Source organism: Vipera berus (genome assembly GCF_964194415.1).
Source record: "Vipera berus genome assembly, chromosome: 9".
NCBI lineage: Eukaryota > Metazoa > Chordata > Lepidosauria > Squamata > Viperidae > Vipera > Vipera berus.
The window spans coordinates 13,263,727-13,276,199 of record NC_138212.1 but is presented as its reverse complement, the minus strand read 5'-3'; the positions used below and the strand labels follow the sequence as shown (position 1 = coordinate 13,276,199).

Below are 12,473 nucleotides of genomic sequence, written 5' to 3'. Positions count from 1 at the left end.
AAAAAACATTTTCCTTAAAAATAAGTTTTGACTTGTTCTCTCATGCTGGCTTTCTGCTTGCAGGTAGTTAAAATGCACAGGGGGGTGGGATATTTCAGGAGGGCCTTCCACTGTAGTCAAAATGGGATGTCCGTTCTAGAAAGTTAGAAGCAGATTGTCTCATTTCCCCTACATTCTGAAAGCAGGTGTGACCAGAAGATTGGCTTGAGGTGTATTTATGATAACTGCTAAGGTAGTGAGGGGGGGGGAAATGAAAACCTTAGACAAGAAATATCCATTAGTCATCCTGGCAGGAGATGATGTCCAGCACAGTGGAAGGACCCCAGGATGAGGAACGTCAAACTCCCTCCTTGTCTTGGTAGTGGAATAATCATTGTAGAGTTGTTTTTTAAAAAAGAGTAGTTTTGCTTTATGACAGATATTTGAACAGACCAGGATCTCGATGGCTGAAACACAGTTACAGTTCTTATCTTTCATCTATATTTACCAGGTATCGTAAGGTAAACCCTCTTAACCAAAATCATTTATTCTGCCTTCTTCAGTAGGGACTCCTGTTAGCTCCCATCCCAGAATGACGGGGGAATGAGAGACTCCAGTCAGTTCTAACTTTCTAGAATGGACAGCCCACTTTGACTACAATGAAATATTCCCTGTGTGCATAAGGGAGAACAGATCAGAACTTATTTTTAAGGAAAAAGAAATGTCTTTTTTTTAAAAAAGCACCTATAAAAACTAATGTTTTCCACTCCACTCGTGCACCTCAGGAGTCTCAACATTTCACTAACTGGGCAGTCAAAAATGTAACAATTAAATTCTACACAGTTGGAAAACAGCCCATTGGAAAAATTTGGCGTGGTCTATCCTAACCCATACTAGACTCTTTAGAAACTCTATAGAGGAATGGCTTAATTTTCATTTGCTACCTGATTCACTGAACCGGAAATGTTGGGTGTGAGAATTGCATGCAAAGCCTGAAAGTCTAGGACGGCCAGATTTAAGAAGAGACTGGACAGCCATTTGTCTGAAATGGTATAGGGTTTCCTGCCTTAGCAGGGGGTTGGACTAGATGACCTCCAAGGTCCCTTTCAAATTATTATTATTATTATTATTATTATTATTATTATTATTATTGTTGTTGTTGTTATTATTATTATTATTATTATTATTATTATTATTATTATTATTATTATTTATTGCAAAAGGTAAACTTCTTCCATCTTCCAGACTGATGTAAATGGATAGTCTTACAGCTTGATATTAATCTACCTTACAGCTTAGTAAGGTTTAGTTAAAGGTTTTGTAATGTTTGTGTGAATATATATTCTCTCTGCAGCTTTTTGAATGCTAGGTCCAAAAAGTGTAGTCTGAAGTTGTATGAAGTAATCTTAACAGAAGCCAAATAAAGTTTTGGTTGGGATGGAAAGTCTTTGGCTCCCATTCTATCAAAGAGAAACGGTACATAGGATTTCATAAATTTCATAAGTGGAGGCGACATCAAACCCATTGAATCAAATCTCCTGTTTAGGGCAGAAATCCAGATTTTAGCACCCATACAGAGAGTTGTCCACTTGATCTGAACGCATCTAGAGAAGGGTTCACCACTGCTTCAAGACATTCCCCAGTGATTCCATTCCAAAAAAATGGTTCTTGCCACTTCAAAGTTTCTCTTAATATTCAACTGTGCTGTCCTGTAACTTAGAGATCTTTATCCCACATCCTGCACTTGGGTCACAGAAAAATATGCTACAGTACCAGTGCTGGAGGCCTATCTGGATATTTTATACTTTGGGACATTCCTCTGATAATGATGATGATAGGGAATCCCAGCAATTGTAGACCAACACATTAAAGTTGTAGGTCAAACTGTTTATGTGGAGATTCCTCTTCTTTCCCTGTCTTGGAATAGATTCTGTTTATGGATTCTGATAAATCTTTTTTCTGTCTTTGTCAGCCATGAATTGCTACAATTGGAATTTATTGGAAATGACCCCTGGGGGCCTCTACGGTGGTTGGACCCTCCTTTTCTTGTTTCTGGCACCCCTTTCCGGCCATCCGTGCCCCATTCCTTGTGAATGTTCTGAGGCAGCTCGTACAGTGAAATGCGTCCAGAAGGAACTGACCTCCATACCAGCTGGTATTCCTGGGTACACACGAAACCTCTTTATAACTGGCAACCAGATTGCCCATGTTGGTAGCCAAGATCTCCAAGGACTTCACAATCTGGTCACACTCTCCTTGGCTAACAACAGGTAACACACCCTAGTGGGTGAGAAACTACACTCAGATGAAATGGAGTACTATAGAAGACAGATTTGCCCTTGTTATTATTGGCTTAAGAAGACTACAGGGTGGGGGCATGTTAGGGTAAGGGCCTTGGAGGAAAAATACAGGTAGACCTAGATCAGGGGTAAGCAACCTTGGCTTTTTTATGACTCGTGGACTTCAACTCCCAGAATTCTGCTCAGGAATTCTGGGAGTTGAAGTCCACGAGTCATAAAAGAGCCAAGGTTGCCTACCCCTGACTTAGATATTCCAGAGATCTCCTTTTGAATCTATGGAATGTTCCTTCACCTTCCTGTTGACTGACTTTACAAGGGAGGGGGGAGGGGTAGTGATAACAAGATTAAATCAAGATATATTTCACATGAGGTTACTTTGGAATGATGCCAGTGTTGTCCCTTTTCACCTTCCAGGATCAATGCTGTGGAGTCCCATGCCTTCTCTAATCTCCAGAGTCTGCGCTACTTGGACTTAAGTTATAACCACTTAGTCACCATCCACCCTGATGCCTTCAGTGCTAGAAACAATTCAGTCCAGGAGCTGAATCTCAGTCACTCACTATACAACTTCTCTGCCATCCGCCCGGTGGCAGCTGCCCTTGCCCAAGGGGGTTTCCAGAATCTCTCCAAGCTTGAACTCACTAGCAACAAGATCATTTATTTGCCACTAGGAATGTTGTCCAGCCTCTCTAACCTTCGGTACTTAGACTTGAGGAACAATTCCTTGATAGATATTAAGAACTCTACCTTTTCTGGACTTCACCTTAAGTACCTTGATCTGACCTCAAATGCCTTCAAAACTTTGAGGAGTGAAGCTTTATTGGCCCTGGAGAGACAATCCCACCTTAGCCTCTTTCTGAAAGACAACCCTTTTGTATGCAATTGTGACATTGAGGACCTGGTCAACTGGCTGAACCAAAGCCGGCAAGTAGTAGATGTGGAAAAACTAGCCTGCATTTCCCCCCAGGATTTGAGGAACACCTCCTTGGTGGAACTAGTGGGAGCAGATCTGGAGTGCCACTACAGTCAACATAGTGAAAATGTTCTTCAGTCCTCATATGCTGCACTGGGTATCGTTCTGGGGATAATTGGCATCATCTTCCTTTTTGTGCTTTACCTGAATCGTAAGGGCATCAAGACCTGGATGAACGGTCTACGGGATGCTTGCCAGAACCTGATGGAGGAGTACCACTATCGTTATGAAATAGATTCTAATCACCGCATCACACAAATCTCGGCAGTAGACATGTGACCTCAGTCTTCGCAGTGGCATCTTTCTTTCAGACAAAGCCTGTGGCTTGGAAATGTCCTTTCCATCAAAAACTAAACTTTAAAGAATTGATGTATACATTAAACCCTGTGTGGATTCAAGGAATTTCCAGTCACAAGGAATTTCTCTAGGAGATTTGACTAACTGGGGACAAATGATTCCATTCTCTTAGTGCTAGTCTTGTAAACGTGAGGGGTAGGCAAGTCAAAACTCTAATCTGTTCAAATACTTAAGATTCCTAGTAGAATAAGTGTCCTGGATTCTTGCAGTCAATCTTAACTAGGAGAAATTTATTTTGTTCTATATCAACAAGACCGTTTATGTAGCCTGCTTGTGGAGGAAACCGATACCTTAAATTACAGTGGGACTTTGGTTTGTCACAGATTCTGCACTCTAGACCAGGGTTTCTCATCCTGGACCACTTTTAAGATGTGTGGACTGCAACTCCCAGAATTCTGAGAGTTGCAGATCATACATCTTATGGCCCAGGTTGAGAAATCTTGCTCTAAGCAGACAGATGAAACATTTTGTGAAGAAAGGACAGTAGTGTGCAAATAATTCTGACCTTCTGATAGAAGAGGTGGAATAGCAGTAGATTAAGAAAAGGCAGATGTAATCTTGGCTTCCTTGTCTCCTCTTCCCGGGAGAACTGTGAGGAGGACTTTCCTGTTGTGATATCAAGAACCTTGACAAGTCCACCCAAGCATTGACTTACAGGCAGGAAGAGACAAGAGCAAAGTTTATCCTTCAGAAATGATATATCTCTTGATTGGGGGTCAACAGCAAGAGAGATGGTTGAAACCAAGTCCTGCTTATGAGCATCTCAGATGAATCTGACTTGTCATTACTGTATCGGGATCAAAGTGCTTGACTTACTACATACCAACATGTTCAGCAGGACCCTTCCTGTGTGAAACTCACCAGCTTGATTCAAAAAGCATACTGAGAACTGGCTTACTTCTCTTGTATGGCTTGTGGTGTCATGGTTCCGACAGATGAAACTCTTCAAAAGAACTTTGAGGCATTCTTTACCTTAAGGCATTGACATATGGCCTATGTCAGGGGTAGGCAACCTTGGCTCTTTTATGACTCGTGGACTTCAACTCCCAGAATTCCTGAGCCAGCTATGCTATGCTGGCTCAGGAATTCTGGGAGTTGAAGTCCACGAGTCATAAAAGAGCCAAGGTTGCCTACCCCTGGCCTATGTGAACTAGCCAATGTGATTTTACAACTATGTACTATGATTTTGTATGAATATGTTGTGTGAGCACACCCAAGTGTGTGTGTGTGTGTGTGTTTTAGTAAATCAGAGTTAAGTAAACTACAAGTTAGCATGTATGGAAACACTCACTGCCTTAATTCAAAAGTATATGTGACTTGGCATTTGTGACAAGAGAAGGAATGTGTATCAAGTTAGAAATTTGTTGTGCTTAATTCGTTCAATGGATTCCACTGAATTAAATTAACAGGCTGGAGAGTTAAAAGGATGGCCCTGTCTGCATGTACTTTGGCTCGTTGGGGAATTCTGGGAATTGAAGTCCACACATCTTAAAGTTGCTGAGCTTGAAATACACTGGCTGTTGTTTTGTGAAGTATGCAAGGGGCAAGAACATTTAATAAGGTCCAGAGTCCAAGTTGATAAAATAAGTAGCCACAGTTTGGAGGCCCAGTTGCAGAATTCAAATGCAAGTATAGATTGAGCTCTTAAACTGGCATTTGATGCCATAACTTAAGCATGCAGCTAGTGAATCAATAGAAACTAAAACCTCTAAACCGCATTGTGTTCAGTCTTAGGAAAATAAAACATGTGGGCAGCTCTAGACTTTAGCATGTTACATTTTCTTCTCTAACTCCCAAGGCTGCCAAGCATCTGGTACAACATAATGTTTTATTGTATTGAGAAAAAATGTCATAGTAAAAACAATTTTTAACCCAATGATGCTACTCATGTTTTTGCTTTCTGTTTTACCTGAACTGATTTTTCCACCCAGCTTGGGGAATAGAAGCCTCCTATTGTGTAGCCTTGTGCTTGAAGGACTCACGGTATATCTCTGAGGAACTGTCTAATAATCCAGTGTTTTTCAACCTCAGCAACTTGAAAATATGTGGATTTCAACTCCCAGAATTCCTCAGGCAGCACAGCTTCTGGGAAATGAAGTCCACCCATCTTCAAATTACTGAAGTTGAGAAACACTAGTCTGATCAAAAGCCAACCTAAAGAGAGACCAGTGGTAGCTAATTATTTGTTGCCCAGGCCCAGAATGGACTTCTGGAAGCGACATCCACACACAAAACCGGTACTCATATTTGAATCCCACCACTTGGAAAAGACCCCTGAGAAGGAATAACAGGGTCTGCAAGTCACCCATCCCTAGTGCATTGAGCAACCAATTTTTACGATTGTACATCCATTTACAGGTAGAACTTCTGAATGATGGTTTTTCCATCCCTGGCTACTGTGTAGCAAAGAGACTTAAGTTTCCTACCTAAACCGCTCTCCAAACCCAGATGCTGGTTGAGCTGTAGTCAAGATTGTGGGGGGTGGGGGGGTGAGGCCATGCAAATATTCAATTCCTCCCCTTCCTCTCCTCTTTATGAGTTCTGGGCAAGCCTAGGTTAGGGGAAAAAAAAACATTCTACATTTTAAGGAACTGACATACTGCTGTCATATTCTCTGCAGCCTAGCGGTGCATTCTGTCCCCAACAGCACATTCAGGATGAAGTGGATGCGTCTGATCACATGAGCCGGGTGTGCTCAGTTCCTTTGTTTTTAAGGTATTGTAAATAATTTCCTTGAGAGAGAGGAATGCTTTAGGATGGCTGATCTGCTGAGATGGCCTCTTGTGGCTTGGGAAAAGCTTAAACACCAAGGAGAATGAGGATAGAATAGAGTTAGAAGGGACCTTGGAGGTCTTCTAGTCCAACCCTCTTCTCAGGCAGGAAACCCTATACCAGGGATAGGCAACCTTGGCTCTTTTATGACTTGTGGACTTCAACTCCCAGAATTCCTGAGCCAGCCTGGCTCAGGAATTCTGGGAGTTGAAGTCCACAAGTCATAAAAGAGCCAAGGTTGCTTACTCCTGCCCTATACCATTTCAGACAAATGGTTGTCCAATCTCTTCTTTAAAACTTCCAGTGTTAGAGCATTCACAGCTTCTGGAGGCAGGTTGTTCCACTGATTATTTGTTCTGTCGGGAAATTTCTCCTTAGTGCTAGGTTGCTTCTCTCTTCGGTTAGTTTCCATCCGTTGCTTCTTGTCCTGCCCTCAGGTGGTTTTGGCTTTGTAGAATAGCTTGATTCCATCTTTGTGGCAGCCCCTGAGATATTGGAACACTGCTATCATGTCACCCCTCGTCCTTCTCTTCATTAAACTAGATGTTTGCAGTGTTTGTATCTACTCAAACTTAGGGACTCTAGACCAGGGGTGTCAAACTGCCAGCCCGCGGGCCGGTTTCATCATACCAAAGCCGCACCCACCCCATTGCCGGCAATGCAAAGAGTCGTGATACATCACATGACGTGGCGAGTTTGACAACCGTGCTCTAGACAGTATACATTAGGGGTAGGCATGGGTGGCTCAGGAATTCTGGGAGTTGAAGTCCACGAGTTATAAAAGAGCCAAGGTTGCCTACCCCTGGTATATAAGAACACCATCTATATCCAAGGAACAGTACGATATAGGTAATCCTTGTTTAGTGACTGCCTTGGATAATGACCATCTGCAATTATGACAGTGATGAAAAAGTATCACCAATCCTTGCATTTACAACCTTTGCAGGTCTGTGAAGCAAAAGAAAGATGAAGCTGAGCCATGCTGGCTCAGGAATTCTGGGAGTTGAAGTCCTCAGGTTGTAAAGGGGCCACAGTTGCTCCACTCTTGCTGTATAAGTTTCCAGCCAAGCACAAAATAACTTGCTTCTTGAAACTGAGATCTTAGGCTTTTGTTGTGAAGCCATGCTACCACTTCCACATACATGGTACACCTGGGATTTGGCTGTTTCCCTTACTAATTCCCTTTTTTAAAAAAAAATTTAAAAAATCGAACATACAAGAAAAGCCAGTTTCACAACCACATCGTCCTACTCTTACTTCCCACAAACTACAGGGTGGTTCTGAAGACGACACTGTTCCCAGCTAAACTGCCCTGCTTTTTTGGAGTAGAGGAAACGGGGGAAGACACAAAACTTAAAAATAAAACATTCTTTTCCTTTTATCCTCAGGAGAATGGTATGCTTTCCTTGGAGACCCCTTGAAGAAAAAAACACAGGCAACCCTCCCAACTTTAGTCCATTCTCTGGGACCCCTGAAGCCCCACTTAGCCACGGATCACTCACTTGTTTATCCCAAAGATGCTTTTTTTTCCCCACGAGGCAACTGGACTTGCTTGTTTTTCTTTGAAAGACGTTTCACTTCTCATCCAAGAAGCTTCTTCAGCTCTGGGTGCACAGCTAAATGTCTATATGGAGATTTTCAGTCATCCAAAGCTGAAGAAGCTTCTTGGATGAGAAGCCAAACGTCTTCAAAAGAAAAACAAGCAAGTCCAGTCGCCTCGTGGGGAAAAAAACATCTTTTATTTTTTTATTTTTTTTATTTTAATCCCATTTATATCCCGCCCTTCTCCGAAGACTCAGGGCGGCTTACAATTTAAGCACAAACCAATGTGCTTAGCAATAGTTGAAGTCCACAAGTCATAAAAGAGCCAAGGTTGCTTACCCCTGCCCTATACCATTTCAGACAAATGGTTGTCCAATCTCTTCTTTAAAACTTCCAGTGTTAGAGCATTCACAGCTTCTGGAGGCAAAGCTGGCTGAGGAATTCTGGGAATTGAAGTCCACAAGTCTTAAAGTTGCCAAGGTTGAGGACCCCATGTACTAGGGAATTTGAGCCAGGGCTGCCCTCACGATGGGACACACCCACACCCACCCTTCGTAGATCCCTTCGCTTCCCATGCTGAACATAATTACTCTTGCTTAGTTTTGGAGGGGAGCGGTAGGTGGCGGGAACTCGCTTTGATTAGTTGCAGATTCATTTTATAGCTGAATCTCGCAACTAGGTAAACGCATCTGGGATGGTCTTACAGAGGCATCCGCACACAAGTACGCACCCTCTTTAGGGTTCCGGTCGGTGTTGTGTTCTAAAGACAGCCAACTTTGGGATAACTATGTCCTGGATGGCTGAGAATCTCTATAGAGTGGACAATTAATTACCTTGCTTGGTTAGTTTAACATTGGCTAACCGTGGTTTGGGGCTGGGGAACCTTGCGCAAACTCCAGCCAGCGCGCTGGTTGCGCTCTGTGTGTGTGTGTGTGGAGAGGGAGAGCAGCTGGTGGTGCGAACGGGCGGCCAGCCACCCCCTCCCGGAGACGAGCGCCTTCGACTCCGCTCCAGTTCCGCCCAGCCAGCCGCTTGGACTCCAGGCCTGGTTTCCCGGCGGCTGCGCTGGGCGGTCTTTCCCTCCTTCCTGCGGTTAATTCAGCTGGGTCTCCTGCTGAGCCTGCCTCGGCGGCGCCTAGTTGAGAAAAGGCTGCCCGGCCGGGCGGACCGAGGGCGCTTCGGAGAACCGGCTTCTCCTAACTTCTCCCAAGAAATTGCTCAGCCAGTCGCCTCGCCTCGCCTCGCCTGCTCTCCCACTCCGCATCCGAGCCTTGCAGAAAGGGAGGCTACCCCACCTGGCCAGGTAATGCGCGCGCGCGCTCTCCCTGAATTTTTTTCCCCTGCACTTGTTCTGTTGGCACAAAGTTGGCAGGTTTGCGCCCAAAGTTCGCCGCGATCTAAAAGACGTATCTCTTTCAACAAGCTGGCCTGGCCTGATGGGATGGGGTTGGGTTTTTATTACTTTTAAAGGTGTTTTAACCTATTGTTAAGAGTTGTGGGCATTTGGTTTAATCTTTTTTTAATTTTTGTCTTCTGTCTTTTTAACATGTATTGCCCTGTTCACCGCCCTGAGTCCTTCGGGAGAAGGGCGGTATACAAATAATAATAATAATAATAATAATAATAATAATAATAATAATAATAATAATAATAATAATAATAATAATAATAATAATAATAATAATAATAATAATAATATGGCCGGGCTGGGCGTGGAAAGCGAGCCTAGAGGAAGCCGTGGAGAGAGAGAGAGAGAGAGAGAGAGAGAGAGAGAGAGAGAGAGAGAGAGAGAGACAGAGAAAGAGAGAGAGGAGAGAGAGGAGAGAGAGAGAGAGAGAGAGAGAGAGAGAGAGAGGAGAAAGAGAGAGAGAGAGAGGGGGGGGGTGGCTGGTGCCTTGTCCTGGGTCCCTCCTGGCTGGCAGATCCTGTTCCATTGTGCGCACCTGTTTGGGCACTGGCCAGGGCAAGAAGGCAAGGCCTGGGTGTGTGCGCACGTCTGCCTTGTACGTGCGGGTTTGTTTGGAGAGCGATACCTGTGGGGCGTGTTCAGACAACGCGCCAGGCTAGGCTTTCTTCAACTTGGCTGGGCTTGTGCAACATGTCAGAGCCACGAAGTCACGAGGCTGAGCTGGGAAAACCCAGCCTGAAGAGCTGCTGGCAGCTTTTCCGGAGATGCCACGTCTGGGCCCTCGAATCTTTCTGCGGGGTTCCTTTTCTGTCTCTTACTAGGCGCAGGGGTCTCCAACCTTGGCAACTTTAAGACTTGTGGACTTCAACTCCCAGAATTCCTCAGCCAGCTTTGCTGGCTGAGGAATTCTGGGAGTTGAAGTCCACAAGTCTTAAAGTTGCCAAGGTTGAGGACCCCATGTACTAGGGAATTTGAGCCAGGGCTGCCCTCACGATGGGACACACCCACATCCACCCACCCACCCACCCTTCGTAGATCCCTTCGCTTCCCATGCTGAACATAATTACTCTTGCTTAGTTTTGGAGGGGAGCGGTAGGTGGCGGGAACTCGGTTCGATTAGTTGCAGATTCATTTTATAGCTGAATCTCGCAACTAGGTAAACGCATCTGGGATGGTCTTACAGAGGCATCCGCACACAAGTACGCACCCTCTTTAGGGTTCCGGTCGGTGTTGTGTTCTAAAGACAGTTAGCCAACTGTAACCCTAATCCTTTTCTCCTCCTCCCCCTAAAATGACCTCCTAAAAGTGCACGGGCCAGGTTACGCCAGACTCCCAACGTTTGGTACCGTTAAAATCCAAAGAGAAGTAAATGTTTGTAATGCTATAAAGATGATCCTTTATGGTGTGAAACCTTTCTATAAAACCTGCCCCAAGGGAGAGTGGCAAAGGCATGCCACCGCCCTGAGTCCTTCGGGAGAAGGGCGGTATATAAATAATAATAATAATAATAATAATAATAATAATAATAATAATAATAATAATAATAATAATAATAATAATAATAATAATAGGGAGGCGGCAATCCCTTTTCTTGTTAGTTTCCTCCTTGCTAACCAAGTGGTGTTCTTACAGGCAGAGCCAGCTGCCTTTCAGTTCTCCTTGGGTCTGTACTGATTAATTTCTACCTATTGCAGCAAAACTTTGCAGGATGCTGCTTATTTTTGAGTAAAGGTAGAACAACTGAACTTCTGTCTTCGGCGCAAGCACTTCTTCCTGTTTTTGTTTCTTTCCTGTTTTCATTCTGGAGAAATTTGACCTGTGTTTTGTAAAACAGATCTGTCTTTCAAAGAGAATATACCGGTACATACATATATACATACATAAATACACAAACACCTCTTTGCACCTTTAATAAATTTGCTTAGAATAGCAACAAGCCTTTTGCAGCTCAGGACTTGGAGCTAAATAATTTGAGGCTTTGCACTTAATGTTGTTACTAGAGCTTTCTTTTTATTTGCATATTACTTGTGGTTAGCACCAGAGGGGAGGAAAAGCAAAGTGCCTGCACATTTTGCTTAAAGGGAACTTTTACTTAGGATTTGCATTTTATTTAAAATACGTGTACCCTTCCTACTGTCCCAAGGCTCTTGTGTCAGGTTCAGAAAAAAAGATAACAGTATTCTTGAGTGGTAGGCTACAAGCCACTTAAAAAGGAAGGTAAGATGTAAAATCAGTTTGATACAGAGGTTAAGTTGCTGGCCTAGAAAGCAGGAGACTGTGAGTTCCAGTCCTGCCTTAGGCTGGCTGGATGACTTTGGGCCAATCACCAGGAGAGTGTGAGTTCCAGTCCTGCCTTAGGCTGGCTGGATGACTTTGGGCCAATCACCAGGAGACTGTGAGTTCCAGTCCTGCCTTAGGCTGGCTGGATGACTTTGGGCCAATCACCAGGAGACTGTGAGTTCCAGTCCTGCCTTAGGCTGGCTGGATGACTTTGGGCCAATCACCAGGAGATTCTGAGTTCTAGTCCTGCCTTAGGTATGAAAGCCAGCTGGGTGACTTTGAGCCAATGATTCTCAGCCCAACCCATCTCATAAGGTAGTTGTGGGGAAAAATAGGACAAGGAAGAAATATTTAATATGTTCGCTCCTTTGAGTAACCCATAAAGTAATAAAGGTGCAATAAAAATCTAATAAATACATGCATAGTTACTATCCAAGGAGGATACCTGGTAATTTTAAACATGGTCATCAACATAGCAACCTCAGCATAGAAGCATTTGAGAGGCAAGAAGCTGTAGGTAGTATGTCCCAAATATAAGAGTACAAAACAGGAGTGGTTTCCTGGTATCAAAAGTTGAAGAATAGGGGAGATGGTCTGATCTGAAGGGAAAGGTCATTTCCAAACTGGAGCATCTTCCCAAAGGAGAAATCTTATAAATCTCTCTGGAGGAGCAGCAGAAAATAAAATTACTTTACTTCCTTTGAAGCATCACCTAAAAAGCTATTTCAGCTACAATGTTGACTATTTCAGAAAGAGATGCTATTAAGAAAAAGTACAAGGCCATTATAGGAGCTGGTCAACTAATCACAAACATTTTTATTTCTTCAGAATTGCTATTTTAGTTCTGAAGTAGCTTTTAGGA

At 43.6% G+C, this 12,473-nt stretch overlaps 2 protein-coding genes across 4 annotated transcripts in view; both read left to right on the top strand.

Annotated features, from left to right (window-relative positions):
* Window positions 1–1,983: 1,983 nt before the first annotated feature.
* Window positions 1,984–4,627, top strand: LOC308671910 (trophoblast glycoprotein-like; the record flags this gene model as incomplete). The annotated part of the gene is made up of 2 exons (XM_081334406.1): window positions 1,984–2,249; window positions 2,694–4,627. 2 exons carry the CDS (start codon window positions 1,984–1,986, stop codon window positions 3,529–3,531), a joined length of 1,104 nt encoding a protein of 367 aa, XP_081190532.1. The 3' UTR covers window positions 3,532–4,627.
* A 4,304-nt stretch (window positions 4,628–8,931) lies between these two features.
* The window catches only part of SYTL1 (synaptotagmin like 1), a 44,572-nt gene continuing 41,030 nt past the window's right edge, over window positions 8,932–12,473 (top strand). For 2 of the 3 annotated variants that reach the window (XM_081334639.1, XM_081334638.1), the window contains exon 1: window positions 8,933–9,226. The gene's annotated coding sequence lies outside the window, so the exon portion shown is untranslated. Of the gene's footprint in view, window positions 9,227–12,473 lie in introns of all 3 variants that reach the window. The other variant, XM_081334640.1, reaches the window with a different exon arrangement.